The sequence below is a fragment of the Hetaerina americana genome, unplaced genomic scaffold, assembly GCF_022747635.1.
Source record: "Hetaerina americana unplaced genomic scaffold, ioHetAmer1.1.p SCAF_19, whole genome shotgun sequence".
Lineage (NCBI taxonomy): Eukaryota > Metazoa > Arthropoda > Insecta > Odonata > Calopterygidae > Hetaerina > Hetaerina americana.
The window spans coordinates 1,821,306-1,839,866 of record NW_027286752.1 but is presented as its reverse complement, the minus strand read 5'-3'; the positions used below and the strand labels follow the sequence as shown (position 1 = coordinate 1,839,866).

The 18,561-nt window shown below is 35.3% G+C and overlaps 2 protein-coding genes across 3 annotated transcripts in view; one reads left to right on the top strand and one right to left on the bottom strand.

The window, feature by feature from the left end:
* The window catches only part of REPTOR-BP (REPTOR-binding partner), a 140,964-nt gene extending 135,721 nt beyond the window's left edge, over window positions 1-5,243 (bottom strand). Inside the window, exon 1 of one of the 2 annotated variants that reach the window (XM_071584455.1) lies at window positions 5,115-5,243. In XM_071584455.1, the coding sequence (XP_071440556.1) occupies window positions 5,115-5,180 (66 nt within the window). In that variant the 5' untranslated portion in view covers window positions 5,181-5,243. Of the gene's footprint in view, window positions 1-5,072 lie in introns of both variants that reach the window. The other variant, XM_071584454.1, reaches the window with a different exon arrangement.
* Window positions 5,244-5,464: 221 nt separating this feature from the next.
* On the top strand, window positions 5,465-10,110 carry LOC139687270 (stromal cell-derived factor 2). The gene is made up of 5 exons (XM_071584409.1): window positions 5,465-5,570; window positions 6,121-6,316; window positions 8,094-8,218; window positions 8,332-8,428; window positions 9,421-10,110. The coding sequence occupies exons 1-5, from the start codon at window positions 5,486-5,488 to the stop codon at window positions 9,587-9,589; spliced, it is 672 nt and encodes a 223-aa protein (XP_071440510.1). The 5' UTR covers window positions 5,465-5,485; the 3' UTR covers window positions 9,590-10,110.
* Window positions 10,111-18,561: the final 8,451 nt, after the last annotated feature.

Genomic DNA, 18,561 nt, shown 5'->3' with positions numbered 1-18,561 from the left:
TCGGCAGATGTGGAGGTCATTTTGATGAAGACACGCATGTGCATGTATAATTGCTTTGAGTCATATTGCAGTCACGAGGAAAATGGAATGACACCAACATATGACATATACAATATTAACGACTAATAAGATTCTTACCAATGTTTTTCTCCTTACTTAAAACCATTTAAAACCGGATTCCACGGAATGCTTGAATAACCCTGAGGCTTTTTTATTTACAATGCGCAAGCGCTGAAAATAAGAGGACTGCATCAATCTGAGTGAGTTTCTGATAATAATTCGTAATTATTTCCGTCGCAACTACATTACACGCTGTTCAACACCCACTTTGTTCGCCTAGCATCAAACGTAAATCTCGGAGAGAGGCGGTTCCCGACATTTCTGGGCTGTGGGCCATATAAAAGAGTTTTCAATTGTATAGATGAACATGAGCAGGGATCCCTGCTTCACTTAACATAAGAAAGAAAATACTTAAGAGAACTCACCCGATGAAAGGTAATTTTGTTCAATACCCTTTTAGGCAAATTGTGCAGCATGACTCACAATAAACCATTAATACAAAGTGGTTGTACCAGTTCCCATTCCGTTGCATTCTTAGGCGAAGGAATAAGTAACCCGCTACCCTTTTTATTGGAAGATTAAATTGATAGCCGAGCATTTATATGATCAATCTGTGGTCTACGACGATTCCGCTCTTATACACACGAAGTAGCTAATCAAATCAGAATTCACGCGAGAGAGTGACACTACCATGTCCCGTTGCCTACTGGCGTCCATTGAAAATCCAGAGGATCGTGTTCTCTGAACTGTTCGATAGTGTTTGTATTAGAATTTGGAACGCTTTCTAATTTTCCAAGTTCTCTCCAGATGAACTGAAGATAATAAACGCATTTTCCATTTTAAAATTCAACCGTTACCATATTTGGATTCGGGAAAAATCAGGTATGAAGACAATACACACCGCGGTCACGTTACCACAGTCATGCTTCCCTACTACCAGGCACCATCTCGAAACGCATGAGCTATTTACGAGCCGCTCTCAGTGGTATTTTTTGTCCCGCGCGTTGGTCGCATAGCCCGTGAAACTAGTCTCTCACTAGCGGTGGGGTTGGCAGGCGTGGGCGGGAGGCTAAAGGGAGGGGGGAATAGCGGGGTGAGGTGCAGTAAAGAGGCGCAAGACTTTTTTTAAATGGAACGAAAAAAAAAGAGTGAGGATCCACGTGCGTGGGGGAGTTCGGGAAGGAGCCGCGAGTCGTTCAGAACCAGTTCGGGAAAGATACTTTATTTTTTTATTAACTCAGAATTTTTTTCGGTCCATTATTACCCCGAGTCCGCCAGAGCTCTCTCCACAACAACCCTTCAACTTATTATAAAAAAAATGTCTGAGACTGGGTGAGGGTGGAGAGGAATGCGAGAGCTACGAGGTAGACAGCTAAATAAATTTCATTCTGGGCATGTCTCCTCGAATACCATCACCCTTAAACAGGCAGCAGAGAATTACTATAACTGACATTGAAGAAAATATATTTTTACATGTTACCTCCAAATATATTTTTTGCTTCGAATAAATCGCATACTAGAATATTATGCTACCTATCAATTACTAAGTACGCTGGGGCCATTAAAAAATTACGTCAATAAGGGGTGCTCGTACAATGCATGCATACACATCAATGCTCACAGTCACGCTCAAAATGTATTTAACGTTAATGCAACATACCAACTTTAACATTTTACAGGTCGTTTTAACCATTTCTAACGCATCCGTAGACTACATTACATACGTATTACAAATGTTACAAACTTTCTCGATAATATTTTTTAAGATTGCTGAAACAAAAAATAATCTTGCAGAAACCAGAAAATATGTTCAGAGGATGGCAGGAGAGTGCATGCATTTCCAACCTTTGTAGCTAGTGGTATTGAGAAAAGGGGCCTTCAAGGGGAATACAGATACAATAACATACACACACAACTCTTCTACTGTGATTCCCTTTTTCACGCTCTTCTCTGATACTAGCCCAACCCTCAACCAGGGGCTTTTCCATGGGTTACATCCATTGTTTTTTTTGGAAGTACATGACGAAAAAATGCCATAAACAAAAGTAGTCGTTACTTACTAATTTGGACCAATATTTTGGGAATAATTACTGATATTAAATAATGTGATTATAATACAGTTAAAATCATAGCACAGCCTACACGAGTTATTATCTCAAAGGTACACATCACTTCATCATTCTGAGATTGCTGAAAAAATATTAACGCTTGAAAATTGTTTGGAAGTAAGGAATTCAAAACATGTTGACTGTGCTAATGTGATACCCTACCTCACTCCTAACGCATTCATAATTCTAAAACTGATGAACTATTTAAGATCTTCCATTGATGAATTAACCCCACCAAGTATGGTAGCCAGGCAAGTGAAGTGTTCATTAATACCTCAGATGTGCCTTGGGCTCTACAATTGATTTCTGTATTCAAATTCAGGCAATGCATCTAGATACACCCAAATAAAACAAAACTGATTTTTTTCCAAACCAGACGAACAACCAAAAGGACTAGATCCAATTGCCATGAAGATGTGAATTTTAGATTCTGCATGACTGGTTTGTTCTGATTGACTTCAGTAACGAAAGTAATTACACCAAAGGCTGGTTGGATATTTGAGTGTAGAGCTCACCTCAAACTAAGACCTATGGCATTTCTTATTAACACAACATGATAAGAGGGACACTTACTTTCCCTATGTCACCTATGGCTACCCAAGAAGATATAGTGCCCACACAATCTTGGGTGAATCTATGTGTGCCAAGAGTCACTATGAATCAAACCTGAGCCCTAAGGTCTGCAACAGAAACTCTTTTATGAGATCATAAATAAAGCAAATGAAACATGGGCCTTAAATTCTTCACCTGCCACAATGTGATAACATCACTAGGCTACATAGCATCCAATGTCTCACACTAGTGATTAGCTAGTGACCATATCATAAATAACAACACCATAATAAACAAAAAATCAAATTGTTCCATAAGTAGGAGATGCAGCCTTTAATCTCTGATCATCAGCATCAATTTCTCCTAACAACCCAAAACACTCAGAAGAAAAAGAGAGTTGATATAAAATGTGGATGCATTTCCTACTGAATGAGAACTCAAATATATCATCCAAAACAGGGTTTCCAAACTGCGTTGCTATTGCATAAGGCGGTAAAGCTTTTAAAATTTCAGCCTTTGTATAATTGCATTTCATTTCTCACAAACTTTGAACAGGTGAATTGTACTAAAAAAAAGAGCTTTAAATACCCCTTTAATCAAAGTTATTATTTAAGCTTATTAATTTCTGAAACATATTGAATTTCAATTTATTTAAACTTCGTTGCTTTAGGCTTGACTTTGTCATCCATTTAGAAAAGAAAAAAAATAGCTATGTTAATTCCACTTTTTTTTAATTTTACCAGACAATAAGACTATACTCTGAAACCTGGGTCGTCAAATTTAAAAACATAAGTGGAATCAAAATAGCTATTTTTTCTTGTCGTCAATTTATTTAATTAAAAAATAGCTAAGCAAAAAGTGGAATCCCAAAGGGTGACTGACATTTATTCGCATTAGCAATTCTAATTTCAACAAAACTATAGCTAATTGACTAGTGCTATTCTTGTCTGAATTTTTAACGCCCAATCTTATTTTATAGAACTCACACCTGAAATGTCACAGAGAAACGGGGAGGCTAAGTGTAAAGTATTTTCAGTTTAACAAATTAAATATAAAAAATAATAGTATGCAGTGAACTTGTAGCAAAATGTTAAATTTAAATTTATCCACCATTCAGATCTTTCATTTGGTCGATATTGCTCATGTAAGGGACAAACGCTTCAATTCAAGTAACCTGTACATTGCATTAAATTTCCTATTGGGCCGAGGTATTATTAGCATTACTGTACCTCGTTCAACGACAAAAAATACCAAAGAGAGTAAACAAGTCACCAACACGGAAAAACTAATTGAGCTTCACAGTAAAGAGCAAGTCGAGTTGTGTCGGAGAGGACCTTACATAATCAAGACAAAAGGAAAACAGTGAAACTAAAAATTTGCAAAACTCAGGAATACAATGAATAGAAGTAGAACGGATTTTCTCTCGTAAAACCTGATGAGTAGAATAATTAGAGCGATCGCGGATATCTCACTAATAGAAAGGTTTCATAGACATCCCTAATTTCTGGAGATCGCTATATTGATAGAACTTACTACGTTGCAACTATTTCCCCGCGAGTTATAGATGCAAAATCCAAAAATGTAATGTATTCAAGAGCCAAAACATCACTTCTTCCAGGGAGAAAATTATAAATGGCGGCACTCGTACCTTTCATCTACCAGTTATAAAAGTTAACACAGATGGCAGCACAACAAACGCTACCAACTAAGTCCTTGAAGTACCTGTAGATGGCGGATATGAAAAAAGTTCCTTCTGCAAGGACGTCACACACTCAGCAAGAAGTAATAATAACTTTAGATCAGCTGATGTATGATTAATCATACTTCTTTTTTAAGTGCTCTTACGTAAACTATTTCGCATACATGTAGGTAGTTCAAAATGACAACCATAATCGTTAATACATTTAGCAACATCATGCTTAGGTATGAGATCACATGCATCAACTTTTAACTTCAATTTTAAAGTTTCTCATACTTAGAAGAACGATGACAACTCAATAACACTACTCTAACATGTCTGATATCAACAGATCAACAAATGAACAAAGTAATCAAATAAGATAAACGCTGATACGATGCAAATATACACGACACATTGGAGGGTTTCATATGATGTAAAAAGTAATGTATATCACATTCAGGAGTAAAAGCAAGTGAATTAATTATTGACAAATAAAATATGAAAACTTCAAAGGCCAAAACGAAACTCAATAATGACCTACCTCTATTCAGGCAAAAACAAAAGCAACTCCTAAAAACGAACCAAGGGCTGTAATCTACAAGGTTCGTAATCAACACACCAAATCCCTTGCAACATTCTTCCACCATTTTAAAAGATGGTGAAGTACTCACGTTTTTTCCACCCTTAGCCTTTCTTCTAGGCCTATGTCTTACCATTTCTTCACTTTCACGAGAAACAGCACCAGACTCTTCGACATCCATATTGTCGACGCTATTCATCCAACAAAGATAATGCGAGATTTCCACTAGTTTAACACTAGTTATTGTTGCACAACGTGTATGTGTTTACAAACATCAAAAGGTCACTCGTTTACGTCACATTCCTCAACCTACGGAAAGCTAAAACCACCTTTTCGATAAAACGCTAACTATTTCAATTATATATATTGAAGATTTCTGTTGAATATACATTCTCACGTGACATCTAACAGTCGATACCTCAATTACGAGAACATACCAGAAAAATATCTAGTTTCATTTGTTATCTTCTGCTGCCCAATCGGAAACGCCTACGTATTCATACAATGGTTGCGCTCTATCTGAGAGAGATGAGGTGGAAATTCGCTTTAATAATATGGTGTTTATTGATGATTTCTAGGGCTGTTATGGGTGAGAGGTTTTATGTGAATTCTTATATTTATTTTGCAACATGTTTTGATAATTATGATCGGATTTTTTGCAGTAAGCAACTTATTTCGTGTAAAACTGATATCACCCAATGACATAAGTTTTGTTTGACTTATCTCTTGTAAATTTAACTCATCTTAGTAATTTTGAGTGTTTAGATCCCCTGGATCTCGGTCATTTTTTATCCAATTAGTAAAGAATAAGTGCAGTACATAAATTCGATCCCGAGCATCGAAATTGTGGCTACCGGTACTCAAAAATGTTTTTCCCCTTCTTATTCTCATTATATAGATAGTACAGGTTTGCTTATTTTTATGAGGGCAGTGAACTTGTGTATGTTATCATAGTGGGTGCATGGGCCTAAAAGTTACTCTTTCCCTTCTCATTCATTTTTCATAATGAACTAACTTCAAATATGTACCTCCAGGGTATCAACGATATTAACTATTATGTTGACTCATCATACTCCATTCTAATTAAACGCCTTACTATAATTTTAAAGGAATCGCATCTTCCCTTACATTTTATACAGGTCGTGGCAATCAGTACGTTACATGTGGTTCTGTCGTGAAGTTAATGAATACAGCCCACAAGGTTCGATTGCATTCCCATGATGTTAAGTACGGAACTGGGAGTGGACAACAGTCTGTCACTGGTACCGAACTAAAAGAAGATGTCAACTCACACTGGGCGATTAAAGCAACGACTGGGAAACATTGTACGAGGGGGTAAGTTTGAAATTATTTTGTATCCTTCCTTGGACTCATTTTTGGAAATCTTGATTTTCTAAAAAGTAATTTATTTGAAACAAGTTAACTGTAATTTTGTGGAAATTGTGTCTATGTTTGATAAATATTAATAATTTGCTGGTCTTGGGCAGGTCGCACTACGTTGAAGTATATTGAGAGTTGATAAGTCCCCTTAAATCTTAAGTATGAGTGTGTACGAGGAGCATAATGGTCACTTCGGATTACTAAACCGGAGCGTGGAGTTAATGCTCCTATTTTGTGTTTTGTCTTCATTTTATTCTATATTTTAGTGTGATTGATGATTCCCCTGCTGAGGCAGTAAAACCCCCATAAACAATGAGCGAGTTAGACTCTGAACTCGAGAAACTGTGAATCACAACTCCAAGTAAGAGTATCTTGTTTTAATATATTTACAAATCCCTCCATCTTCACCAACTCGTACCCAAAAATATTTTGGTTTTAGGCTTATTTTTTTCATTTTTTCTTTGGTAAACAGCTGTAGATACATTCTTCATCAATAAGGTATTGAGTTTAATGTACCCTGTGCAATTTAGAAATTGAAGGATATCATCTAAACAAGATCGAGAATTGCCATTCTATCTTACAAAGACGGCCTATTGACCACTACATGGTCATTTAAGTGCAACGTGGGTGTTAGATGTAGGAAAAAAATTGTATCAAACCCAGCAGTCAATGTAGTAAAAAATTTGGAAATTTTTCATGCCTCCTATGCTAGATTGGTGGTTCCTACAGAGTGCACATACAATCCAGTCATTATGAAGGGAGTTGGATGCTATGGGAGGAAATGTTAGGGTTGGAGCCTGATTTGTTAATGTAATGTTTGCAATTTGAGGAGTGACAGTCGAGAAAGTAATTTGGGTGCTACATTACTTTAGTTCCAATGAAAAAGTGTTGGAGCTATGGAAATATATGTATAGTCAAATTTAGAACCACTGAGTAAGAGGAAATTGTTTGTTTTTTAAACGCAGCGAAGTAAAATATATGGTAATTTGATTATTTATTCAGCGGAGATGTTATAAGATATTTTTGGATATATTTGTAATAATGCCGAAGTGTTTAATAGAAAATCAATCTGAGGTCATTAAGTCCAGATAATAGATTGAGTCAAGTACACACAAAAAAACTTTTACCTTTTACACAATGGTCGAAATTGCTTAACGCAACTTTTCATTTTGCCAATCTCCTATTTAAATCAAACTTTAAAAAGCCATTCATATCGTGGTGTTGTGAAATAGGAATTGGAATATGGAATACCTCTCTTTGATCTTTGCATGTTACCCCAGGCATTGTGGTACATACCCTTCTCCAGTTGTCAGTGATTATTCTTTCTCCAGAGAACTTGCTAATTCTTTTACCATGAAATGCTTTTTAGGGTTAATATTGAACAAGTGCAATTGCTATGAGTACTTGTAAACATCTGCAGATTTATGTAAATTTTATGTGAATACATGCATAGTTTGTATTCATGGTCTTTGAAATGTACTTGTATAAATATTTATGTTTATGAATAATAAGTATAGGAGGACCTAACATTTAAATCCATAGTAATATGAGTTTCAAAAGAATGTCATTGTTGAGAAGTTCAATGATTTTTACTTCAAAAACAAATATTAGATATAAATTTTTTTAGATTTAGTACATATAAAATTGACAGATGTTATCAGATAGTTAATTTTTTAATAATAATTTTCAATGAGTGATTGAAAATACTAATGAATTATTTATCTCCTTTCAGAGAACCAATAAAATGTGGAGATCAAATTCGTCTGGAGCATACTACGACACAAAAGAACCTCCATTCACATATCTTTGCCTCTCCATTGTCAGGAAATCAAGAAATTTCTGCTTACGGTGACAATGGTAGTGTAGCTTAATTCATTCTATGGAACTATTGCCTGTTCTCACAGTTTCTTAAAATGTGTATCTTTCTCTTTGTAATTAAATAATCGCTTAATTTTATTCTATTCCTTAAGGTATTGGTGACACTGGGGATCATTGGATTATTGTTTGTGATGGAGATCACTGGGAAAGAGATGAAGAAGTCATGCTTAGACATGTAGATACCAACATGTGAGTACATAATATAATATGGAGCGTAGTTACCACCACCAGCAGTTTCCCATTTCTTGCCATTCACTTCTATAAGAAATTTAATTTGGAATTCCTTTCTCTTTAATTGTTTTATGAAATAATTACTTCAGGTTTACCAATGCAATAGCGAATGCCCATTATCCCTCCAATCACTTTGTGCCTGGTTATTCACTTTGCTTTACTCATAGTGTGGTGTATTCGATGGTTTCTGGATCAACTTTGTTGAAGTTCATGTCCATGGAATTAAGAACACAGTGTATATTTCAACTGTTCTTTATTTTGGCCCTACTAGTTTCAACACTTAGGCATCATCATCATCAGTTTGGTGCTTGGTTGAGATCATCTCTACCTCCCTGTACTCTTGACTCAACCCAATAACGTACTACTTTACCCCATAATGAACTAAACCATAAAAATGATAGTCCTACTCATAGCATGCCTCTTCTCCTGGCTTTCTCACTGCTTTCCTAAGGTCACATATGTAAATCCTTGCATGCTCTTGCAGTTAAGCAGTTTGAATTTAATTTCCTTCATGGCAAGTGTAAGTCCATTCATTATATACTGAGTCTATGAATGTCTGAAATCTCTATAATTTTTTAACAATATCATTTGAGAAAATTTGCTCATTTGAGATGCAATATTTCAAACATGAATGAAATTAATGTGTAAAGTTAGGAATGGCATTTGATATTGGTTGCCTTTTTCGTACAAAGATATTAATCACAGATGTAAATCCACCTCTTTCCCATTTATTCCCAAAGATTTATAGATGATACTGGGTATATAAGCTCTTTAATCACCACCAGGTGTTTTAAAGTTTTATGTATACAATTAAACTGATGATAAGAAACTAACTTTTGACTGCTGTTCACATGACATTTTTCAGCCTGACCTCGGTGAGATTAATAGAAATAAATAAGGAAAATGTGTGTGTGGTAAAATTTGCAGATGATTTCCTTTTGTATTTTCAGGTATCTATCAGTTTCTGGGCGTTCGTATGGAAGACCCATAAATGGACAAGTGGAGGTTGTAGGGATAAGTTCACCAACGACCAACAGTCGTTGGCAAACTGTTGAAGGACTCTTCATCCACCCAACAGATTTCAACCCAAAACATAAGCATGAGCATACAGAGCTATGACCAGAAATCTATAGCTTAATTTATTGACTGCAAAATAAGTTGAAGTTGTGAACTGCAGTTACACCTAAGACCGTCACAAAGAGCTGGTCTTATAAAGTGATGGTTGCATTTTCAAGTTTACATACTATGTATGGTGCAATTGTGAATGAATGATTGAACTTTTATAACCTCCCAAATCAATTTGTACACCAGACTGAATTTTGATCAAATTACCATCTTCACGAGTATAAAAAGTAAAATCTTTGAATGAATTGCATGATTGATTCTCATGATAAGTTCGAATGCTTTCATTATTTTTGAACAATTTTTTTGTACCATCATTTGTTGACTTTTATAATTTTGACAAAAAATTAGAATGTGTGCACGTCGACCCAAAAAAAGTTTTATAGCACTCATGTAAACTGTCCCAGTGTGAAATTTAGGTTTATGTTTCAATGAATTTGATCAATGTTCTCAGAGAATAACTGCCCTTTGTGTATAAAGTACGAATAAATGGTTAATGCATTTTTGTTGTTATAAAACTGGGTTTATTTTCATTACTCTACTAAAGCGCATTGTAAGAACATACGTGTACTCTGTGCTCGAACCTTCCCATCACGTTAGTTCATTCATTGAATAACAGTAGAAAAAAGCTCATTTTAGTCAACATATTTGAAAATTAGTTTAGGAATATCTGTAACATCATTGCATTGAATGATGATGAGTAAAAATAAGTACAATGTTTTTCTTTTAGGGTCCTTTTCATTTAATTATTATAAACTTAAAAGGAAAGTTAAATGTGTGATCATCTTAAAATTTCATGGAATATTTTTTTTATCAGGGATGCAGTAAATTTTTCCAAGTCCTGTAGAAATGATAGCCTGACAAAATGCAAAATTTCCAATAATAAATCTTTATTTCAAATGGGGATCACTGGAAATGACCTTCGAATTTATTATAAATATTAAAAAGAAAAGTGTATAGTAAGATGGGAATTAAATTCTAAAAACTTTCAATGGCAATGGCCACAATTTTACAGAATTTATATTCAGTACCCGCTTATGCTGGTTGACATAATTCTCATTAGTGGACAATTACTAATTAACTTAGTAGATATATTCAAATGAAAGCTCAGAAGAATTCTCATGGCATGAACATAATGACTAAATAGATAATGCAGCCATTACATAACTTGTAATATGAGATATCGTAACATACATAGGAATACTCTCAAACTCGGATTTTAGTATATAGGTAGGTACTAATTGGGCTTATTTGTATCTTACTTTGACATTTTTATATCATCATATCATTGTGCATGCCTTCATAATATCGTAGCTCTGGTAAGATATTAATATTCCTTGTAATGTCTCTTAGTGATGGCAGAATACATGACTGGAAAAGAGCACTTTATTTGGATGGTTGTAGTTAGTAGTGCCTCTTTCGTTCTGTCATTCAAAGTATCTCTGTTTATCTGGCTTCAGGATATATAAACACTTGCAGATGGACTAAAATATAGCTATGCAATGTGAACGATGGTGAACATTTAATTGCAGCTTCAAAATAAAGATGGCATCAGTATTCTTCTCTGATCACAAAATACAAATAAGGAAAAGTTTCCTAGCAACCACAAAACATAATTCATTTTTTTTTCAATTGATTCAAAAAGATGGTGACTGGCTACATATAAAATTATAGTGCTAACAGTAAATTTGTTGTGAAACCCTAAATCTGAGGCTGTCATTCTTTTAATGTTTGAATAGAGATGTTCAAAATTGGTCCTTTCCTGTGTGGTACATTTATTTTACACTCGTTACATACAAATAAACTATTATTTTTTATTTGCATGTTATTAAATTATAAATAGACAGCTTAATTAATATTGCTCTTTGTTTCAGCCTCAACGACCAAGCTCATGACTTTAAGAAAGGAATGATATCATCCCTGGCATTAATCTAATTGTATTAAGTTTGTAACATTTTTCACTATAGACTATACTGTATTCAATTTCATTTGGGTACTGATAAAAAATTATCAATTAATGGTGTTTATATATAAAATTATATCAATGCTGTAAAATTTTTTCCTCACCAAAATTTTCTATTGGTTATAGCAAGTTTCAGCCATAGTTTTCCAAATTTAATATAGCACCTATTTGAAAATTTGTTGTAAAAAATGGAATGAACTACAATGTGGCATCCTCAAGAACACCACTTAAAATCCCGGCATCAGCCAGATTATCTAAAATGTACATCTTGTAGTTATGGAAAAAACTCTGTCAACCCCCTATGGATAGTTGCATTTCGAAATGGTGATGAATATCATAATGGAACTCGTGTGTTAGTGAGTCCAACACATCAAAAGAATTTTGGCAACCTGTTGGAATCCCTTACAAAACGCCTGGATCCAAAATTTGGAGCTGTTCGACAGGTAGGAATCAATTTTTTATTGTGCGATCATATTTTAATAAACATTTAATACAAAAACAAATCACTCAGTAAGTTACAAATATGAATGAAAGAGTATATGAGCCATTTAGTAATTTTATCTTTTTTTAAGATTGGTGTTACGATGAAATATAATATTATTTCTTAAATTTCAACAATAATTATATTAACGCAAGGAATAAATATGAGCTCCCAAAAGTCAGATAACTATGACATATTTAGTTCTGGTTTATTTTACACTTAAACAAAAACCTACAATCAATAAGAATTGGCCTGTATTCTTTCCATAAGAAATTTCTTAGGTAATTGAATTAAGGTGGTGAATTAATTTTTTTTTAATGATCTGAGTTATATTCAATACTAAATAAAAACTAAATAGGCTCACATTTCTTGAGCTTTGGGAAATTAATGACTACCATAGGTCATCTATTAAAATTGATTCACACTCATTCAGATTTTGAACAAAATAAAGTTTTTGTAGAAGAGAATTAAATATTAGGGATCTGAAAACCATTCCTTCTATTATTAATAATAACATTTATAGTTTTTTAGTATTTAACAACTCAAAGTAGAATTACTATTCACATGATTTCTTTTGCAAAAGACCATACACATGTAAGGTTTTCTTATTTCCAAGGTGTACTCCCCAGTGTCTGGATCTGCAGTACGATGCCTCAGGGATCTTAAGCCAAATCACAAATATGTAGTGGCTGGGAGAGAGAGGCTACGAAGAATACCTCTTGGGTAAATCTTGAAAAGCCATATATATGCATTACAAGAATATAAATGCTGCATTGATAGTTAAAACATAACTTAAGAGCATGAATAAATGAGGTCTTGTTTTATATTTTCATCTGTAATGTTTACATTTTTTCATTTGGCATTAAATATTATTTTTAATTAATTTTTAAAAGCCATGGCTAATGCTACAACAGGCTGGCTAATTACCTAAAGAAACTTTATGTTTTCATCACAAGTCCAGTAAGCTCTTTTAAGTTCATTTCAATTCCCTTAGCTTAATTATCAATGGAAATAGATCATCTTTCTTCATCCCACATCAGATACCTGTTCTATATCACTGATAATTAAAGTAATTTGATCTTCAATTTCTATACCAAATTCCTTTTGAAACGTAGATACCTCACGGAAGAAGAAAGGAGGTTCAGGTGCTCTAAACACAATATGAAAAGACAGGTGAGTAACTGCTGTTCTTTAAATTTCCATTCACTACATCTGTACCAACTCATGAGCATACAAAGAAACCACCACTATTACTGAAAGGTGAGAACATTGACGTTCTGAATATTTTACCCTGAAAATGTGTAACTCTGCTGCATATACATAATTGAAGTATTTTCAATGGTGTTTCATTGTCAATGTGCCCAATAAGGAAAAGGCATTGGCTGCCTAATGATTAGTATGATGGACATCTATCAAAGAGTAACGTTTGTAAATACATCTACAATATATGTCTGTTAGGTGTTTGAAAAATCCTCTTAATGATGTAGTTACAGTGAAGTAATTACTACCTCAAATCAGTTGTCAACCTAAAAATTAATATGTGTAATGAAGGTATAAATCAAATCTCACATGACCGTGATTTAAAATTTAGTGTGTTCTTAATAATTTTTATTTCATATACCTACTTCCTGAATGTGCCTTTGTTTGATTTCCATTACAACTACCTGACCTGCTTAACGCCTGTACAAAAATCCATGTGGCCCATGCATTTTTATTTTACTTATCTAAGGAGACTTTTGATTTCCCCAGTTTATTTGGTGCTTTATCCTCAGAAAATGAACCTTCTTAGGTACCAAATGGTGCAACTTCTGTGTATCAACAAGATAATAAAAAAAGGTACTAAACCGCAAGCCATAGTTATCCACCTGAAAGTCAGCTTGGTAGGTGAGGGTAAAGCTTACCTAAGACTATGTCCAGTGGCTCATATATCAGGGTAGAGCTGACGGAAGGAAAACTGAAGCTTGATCATCTGCAAACCAAACTGATTTTGTGAATTGGTCACTGACTTTCATTATCTGGGTAAAAAGAAACGTAACACTTTCACAATAAAGATTTAATATTTCACGACCATGGTTTCAATGCTGTGCATCATCATCAGGTAAAATACATCAACATTTTTTCAATTTATAGAGTCAGGCTCCAAGAGGGGAGTGAGGGAGAGGAGAGGGGGTAAGGTAGGGGGATTAAGGGTAAGAGGGTAAGTTGAGTTTATGTGCTGCAGCCTATTAGTGGTCTAGGGGAGGGGGAGGGTGTGAATTGGAAGGTTACCAGCTCAAATTTGTGAAAGTTTATATTAATTAAATGAAGAACACAATGTAACACTCAACCATTCTCTGAAATAGTAGTGGAAAAAAAACAAACACATGTTGTTCTACATTTAATTAGGGGGGTATTTGTCTACAATGGTTTGACCTTTATTAAGGTATGGTCGATGATCATCACTGCCTTGGTGGGGGTAGGGTTGGTGCGGAAATATAAAAGATAATGGAGTCTTTTAAGAATTCTAGGAAGGGGGAACGGGAGAGGTATAATGTTTCATTGACCATCCCAAAACTGTCAGACTGAAGGGATTGCCAAATTTCCCACTCCTCCAAAGCATTCAACCTGCATCCTTTCATTTCAGTGTGAAGAACATTCTTAATTCATGTTTTGAATCAGAACACAATGTGTTTGTTTTTTTTCCACCACTATTTCAGAGAATGGTTGAGTGTTACATTGTGTTCTTCATTTAATTAATATAAACTTTCACAAATTTGAGCCAGTAACCTTCCAATACATACCCTCCCTCTCCCCTAGACCACTAATAGGCTGCGGCACATAAACTCAACTTACCCTCTTCCCCTTACTCCCCCTACCTTACCCCCTCTCCTCTCCCTCACTCCCCTCTTGGAGCCTGACTATATAAGTTGAGAAAATGTTGATGTATGTTACTTGATCATGATGCGCAGCATTGAAACCATGGTCGTGAAATATTAAATCTTTATTGTGGAAGTGTTAAGTTTCTTTTTACCCTCATAATGAAGGAATTCCACAAAGTTAAACCTGAAACTGTTATGTTCACTGACTTTCAGTCCTCTCTTCAGTTCTTCCCACACCTCTGTAACATTACCCTCCACGTACACATTTCAAAGCACAGGTGATAATGGACACCCCTGTTTTACTCTTCTTATTATTGCCCATCCAAAGTCCCCTACCACTACTCGCCCTTGTGCAGACATGTATAGGTTGTAAATAAGTCACTTAACCCTCCAATCTACTCCTATTTTCTGAAATATATTGCTTTGTACCCAAGTCACCATATCAGAAGCTTTCTCAAAATCTACCAAACAGACAAATACATCCTAATTGTGTATTCAATTACTTCTGGTTCAACTTTGTGGAAGTTCATGTTCATTCAGTGGAAAAATACATTGTGTTCTTCATTTAATGGACATCCTGATTTTATTGTATGTTCCCATCTTTTAGCGACCCCATTTCTGCTATGTCATTGCATGTGCTTCTTCTCTTTCCAGACCCAAACTGACCATTGTTCATAGCTTTCAATATATTCCCATTATTCTGCGATAATACTCAGCTCTCTTTCCTCATTCTTGACATCCCCTTCAGCTTGCTGATACTCTTTTCTTGTCGTTCCAGCTAATGTTTCTACATTCCACCTCCGAAGCCATCTAGTCTAGTTTATCCCTTTGAATCTTATGTTGCACCTGATTAATTCTAAATAAAGATCTTAAACCTGAATCCACTCCTGGGAAACTGTGCGAATGCAATAGCCGGGCTCAGCTACAGTGAATTCTTCCAAGCAGAGTCCAGTGGAAGAAAACACAGTCAAATGATAAATAGCTCTGAGAAACATTCATATTATAAACTTTAAAATGCATTGATGAGGGCAGGTGATACTGCACTATAATAGGGGAAACTTTGCTCCACTGATGGCTTGGGACACTTGGCACTAGGTTCCCAATGCTGTACAAGATCAGCAGGCATTTCCTAGGGGGCACTTTTTGGAAAATGAAAGGGCATAAATCAGCATAACTCTTCATACCATGCACTGAAGTGAAGAAAGTTATATCAAAAAATGAGTGCTGAGTACTTGGGCTAATTCATGTGAGGGACATGAGATGCTGAGCAATACTTGTCTGATAAATATGTCTGTTTTTGCATTTTTTGGGCAGTTGAAGTGTCTTTAGAACCAAAGACAAAGAAGTCAGTAGGCCTTCAGGCTTTATTTGTTTGTTTCAAGGTTTCTTTTATCTCATTTTGAAAGTGTAAGATAGGATCTTTGGAGTATTCGATTATGTCTGGTGCCCCTGATGATGTTGTTATATTTCTTTTAATATCAGATTTTTCTACTTGCTTCTTACATGACAGGTTGTGGGTATTGACAGTTTTTGTGAGGGATATGAGAGCAACAAGGTCACATGAGTGCATGTTTTGGGAGAAGTGGTGGTAATAGTCGAGATAGAGCATCAGTGACTTTGTATTTGAGGTCTATGTTTTTGTTCTTTAAGGTAACTTCATAATCAACAACTAGAAATTAGAGGTCATTAAACTTAACTGGGAGATCAGGCATTTGTTAGGCCGTCCTGCCACAGACATATCTGCCCTGTCAAAAGAAGAAATTAATGATTCTATTTTGGAATCCTGTGTGTGCTGGTTTCTCCCTACAGTCATAGGAAAGAAAACAGTGCTGGGAGTAGGAGCATGAGGTTAACCGCCTGCGATTAGTGGAGCAATTCACTTTTATCAGGATGCATGGTTTTTCAGTGATGTTCAACTCCTTCTGGAAGGAGTTTAAGTATATTGTTGTACAAGATCATCCAGGAAGGCCCACCTAATGCAATGAAGCTCTTATGCCAGGCAGGTATTTAGCAGGAACAGATAGCGGCCAATGCTGCTATCTTCAATGAACTAAACCAGTGGTGAAGATCCCTACTGATCATTGATGAAGTCACTTGACTGGACTTCAATCATGCATACTTTCTACCTCCTTTCATTCCATTCCACAGGCTTTTTCTCCATCTACCTTGATTACATAAGGCCCTTCTTTCTATCACAGTCTTTAGCATCCCATCGCTTACGAATTCGCATCAAAACACACTTCCTACCTCTATACATATCCTGCCTTCTTTGGATTTCTCCCAACAACCCTCTCTCCACCCTAATCATACCTAGCAATTACTGATTAGTTTTACTTTCTGTCCATTTTCTTCCTCATGACTTCTCACTTTTGGGTGGATATATTTCATGTTTCTTTCTTTCATTTTCTGTCTCTTTGACATCTAGCCAGACCATATGCCCCTTTTACCAAGTAGGCGTACAGCCAGAGCTCTGTACTATATGGGTGGGCATCAATGCTGTTTTGAAAAGAAATTTCCATGGAGTAATTTTTTGTTCAAGTGTTTAGAGAGCATATTAGCATGAAAAAGTACACATATTTAAGACAGTCAGGGGAGAGCAAATATTTTGGCCAAAGAGGATCAAAACTGACTTTTCAGTTTGATATATGTACTAGTATAACATGTACCCAACAGAGTTTATGGTTGTGAGTCCAATGTAACCTACAATCTACTTGTTTAAAACCAAAGAAAACATAAAGGAGCCTTTTGAAAATGCCATGCGAGCATTAAGTCACTCCAGTTTGACATCTTAAAAAAGGTTCGAGAAGCACCATATGTAAGCACTCATTCTTGGAAGGGGTTACTTAAATTCTCTCCCTCTAATTCATTGAACATTTATCAGATATTCACTGTAATGAAGTATTTTCTAGAATCAAAATTTGACTAGAGAACTTAAGTGAAAATTCATATTAGGATCTGTTTTGTAATGAAATTGCCGATGCTTAAGGCAACTACATCATCATTTCCTCAATCACCAGAGCAGAGAAATTAATGAGGATAGAATGCTACCAGACTTATCCAAGACCACACCAAGGTATTGGATTGATGCAGAAAGAAGAAGGAAGGGTACAATGGTTATATTTGTCCACCGAAATGGAGATTCATTTGGACGCCCACTTCGCCTTGTATTGAGTGAAAGAGATCGCCAGAGCCAAATGTGGTGGGGTCCAACAATTCAAATGATAGCAAGACGACTAGGTACAAGTCCAATTAGAACGTGAGTCTAATTCATTCCCTTTTCCTTGAAGTCATATACCTCTGTGACAAAATAGTAAACAATATGAAGAATGAAAATAAAAATCCACTCAAAATTTGTTGTCTTCTGCATTTCATATTAAAGAGCTGAGCATTTCCTAAGCCAAGCCAAACTCAAAAATTAGCCCAAGCAGTGAAAGGAATTACATATTTTAATTATTGAAATAATTTAATACCTTGCCTTGAACAACAGTTTTTATTTTATAAGCAAGAAAAAGTATATAGATCATTGATATTTATTTATTTTTGGGATTGAACTGCTGGGAAAAATTCTAGATTCTACACCAGATCTGGGGATGAGGTGGGCACACCTTACAAACTGAAAAATGGACGGGCCTATGTGGCAGTCTGTAAGACAGAAAAATTTATCAAC

Coding starts and splice junctions, on each gene's coding strand:
- LOC139687270 (XM_071584409.1), top strand. CDS start 5,486: ATGGTTGCGCTCTATCTGAGAGAGATGAGGTGGAAATTCGCTTTAATA. Junction 6,317..8,093: donor GGGAAACATTGTACGAGGGG/GTAAGTTTGAAA, acceptor ATCTCCTTTCAG/AGAACCAATAAAATGTGGAG. Junction 8,219..8,331: donor TTCTGCTTACGGTGACAATG/GTAGTGTAGCTT, acceptor CTATTCCTTAAG/GTATTGGTGACACTGGGGAT.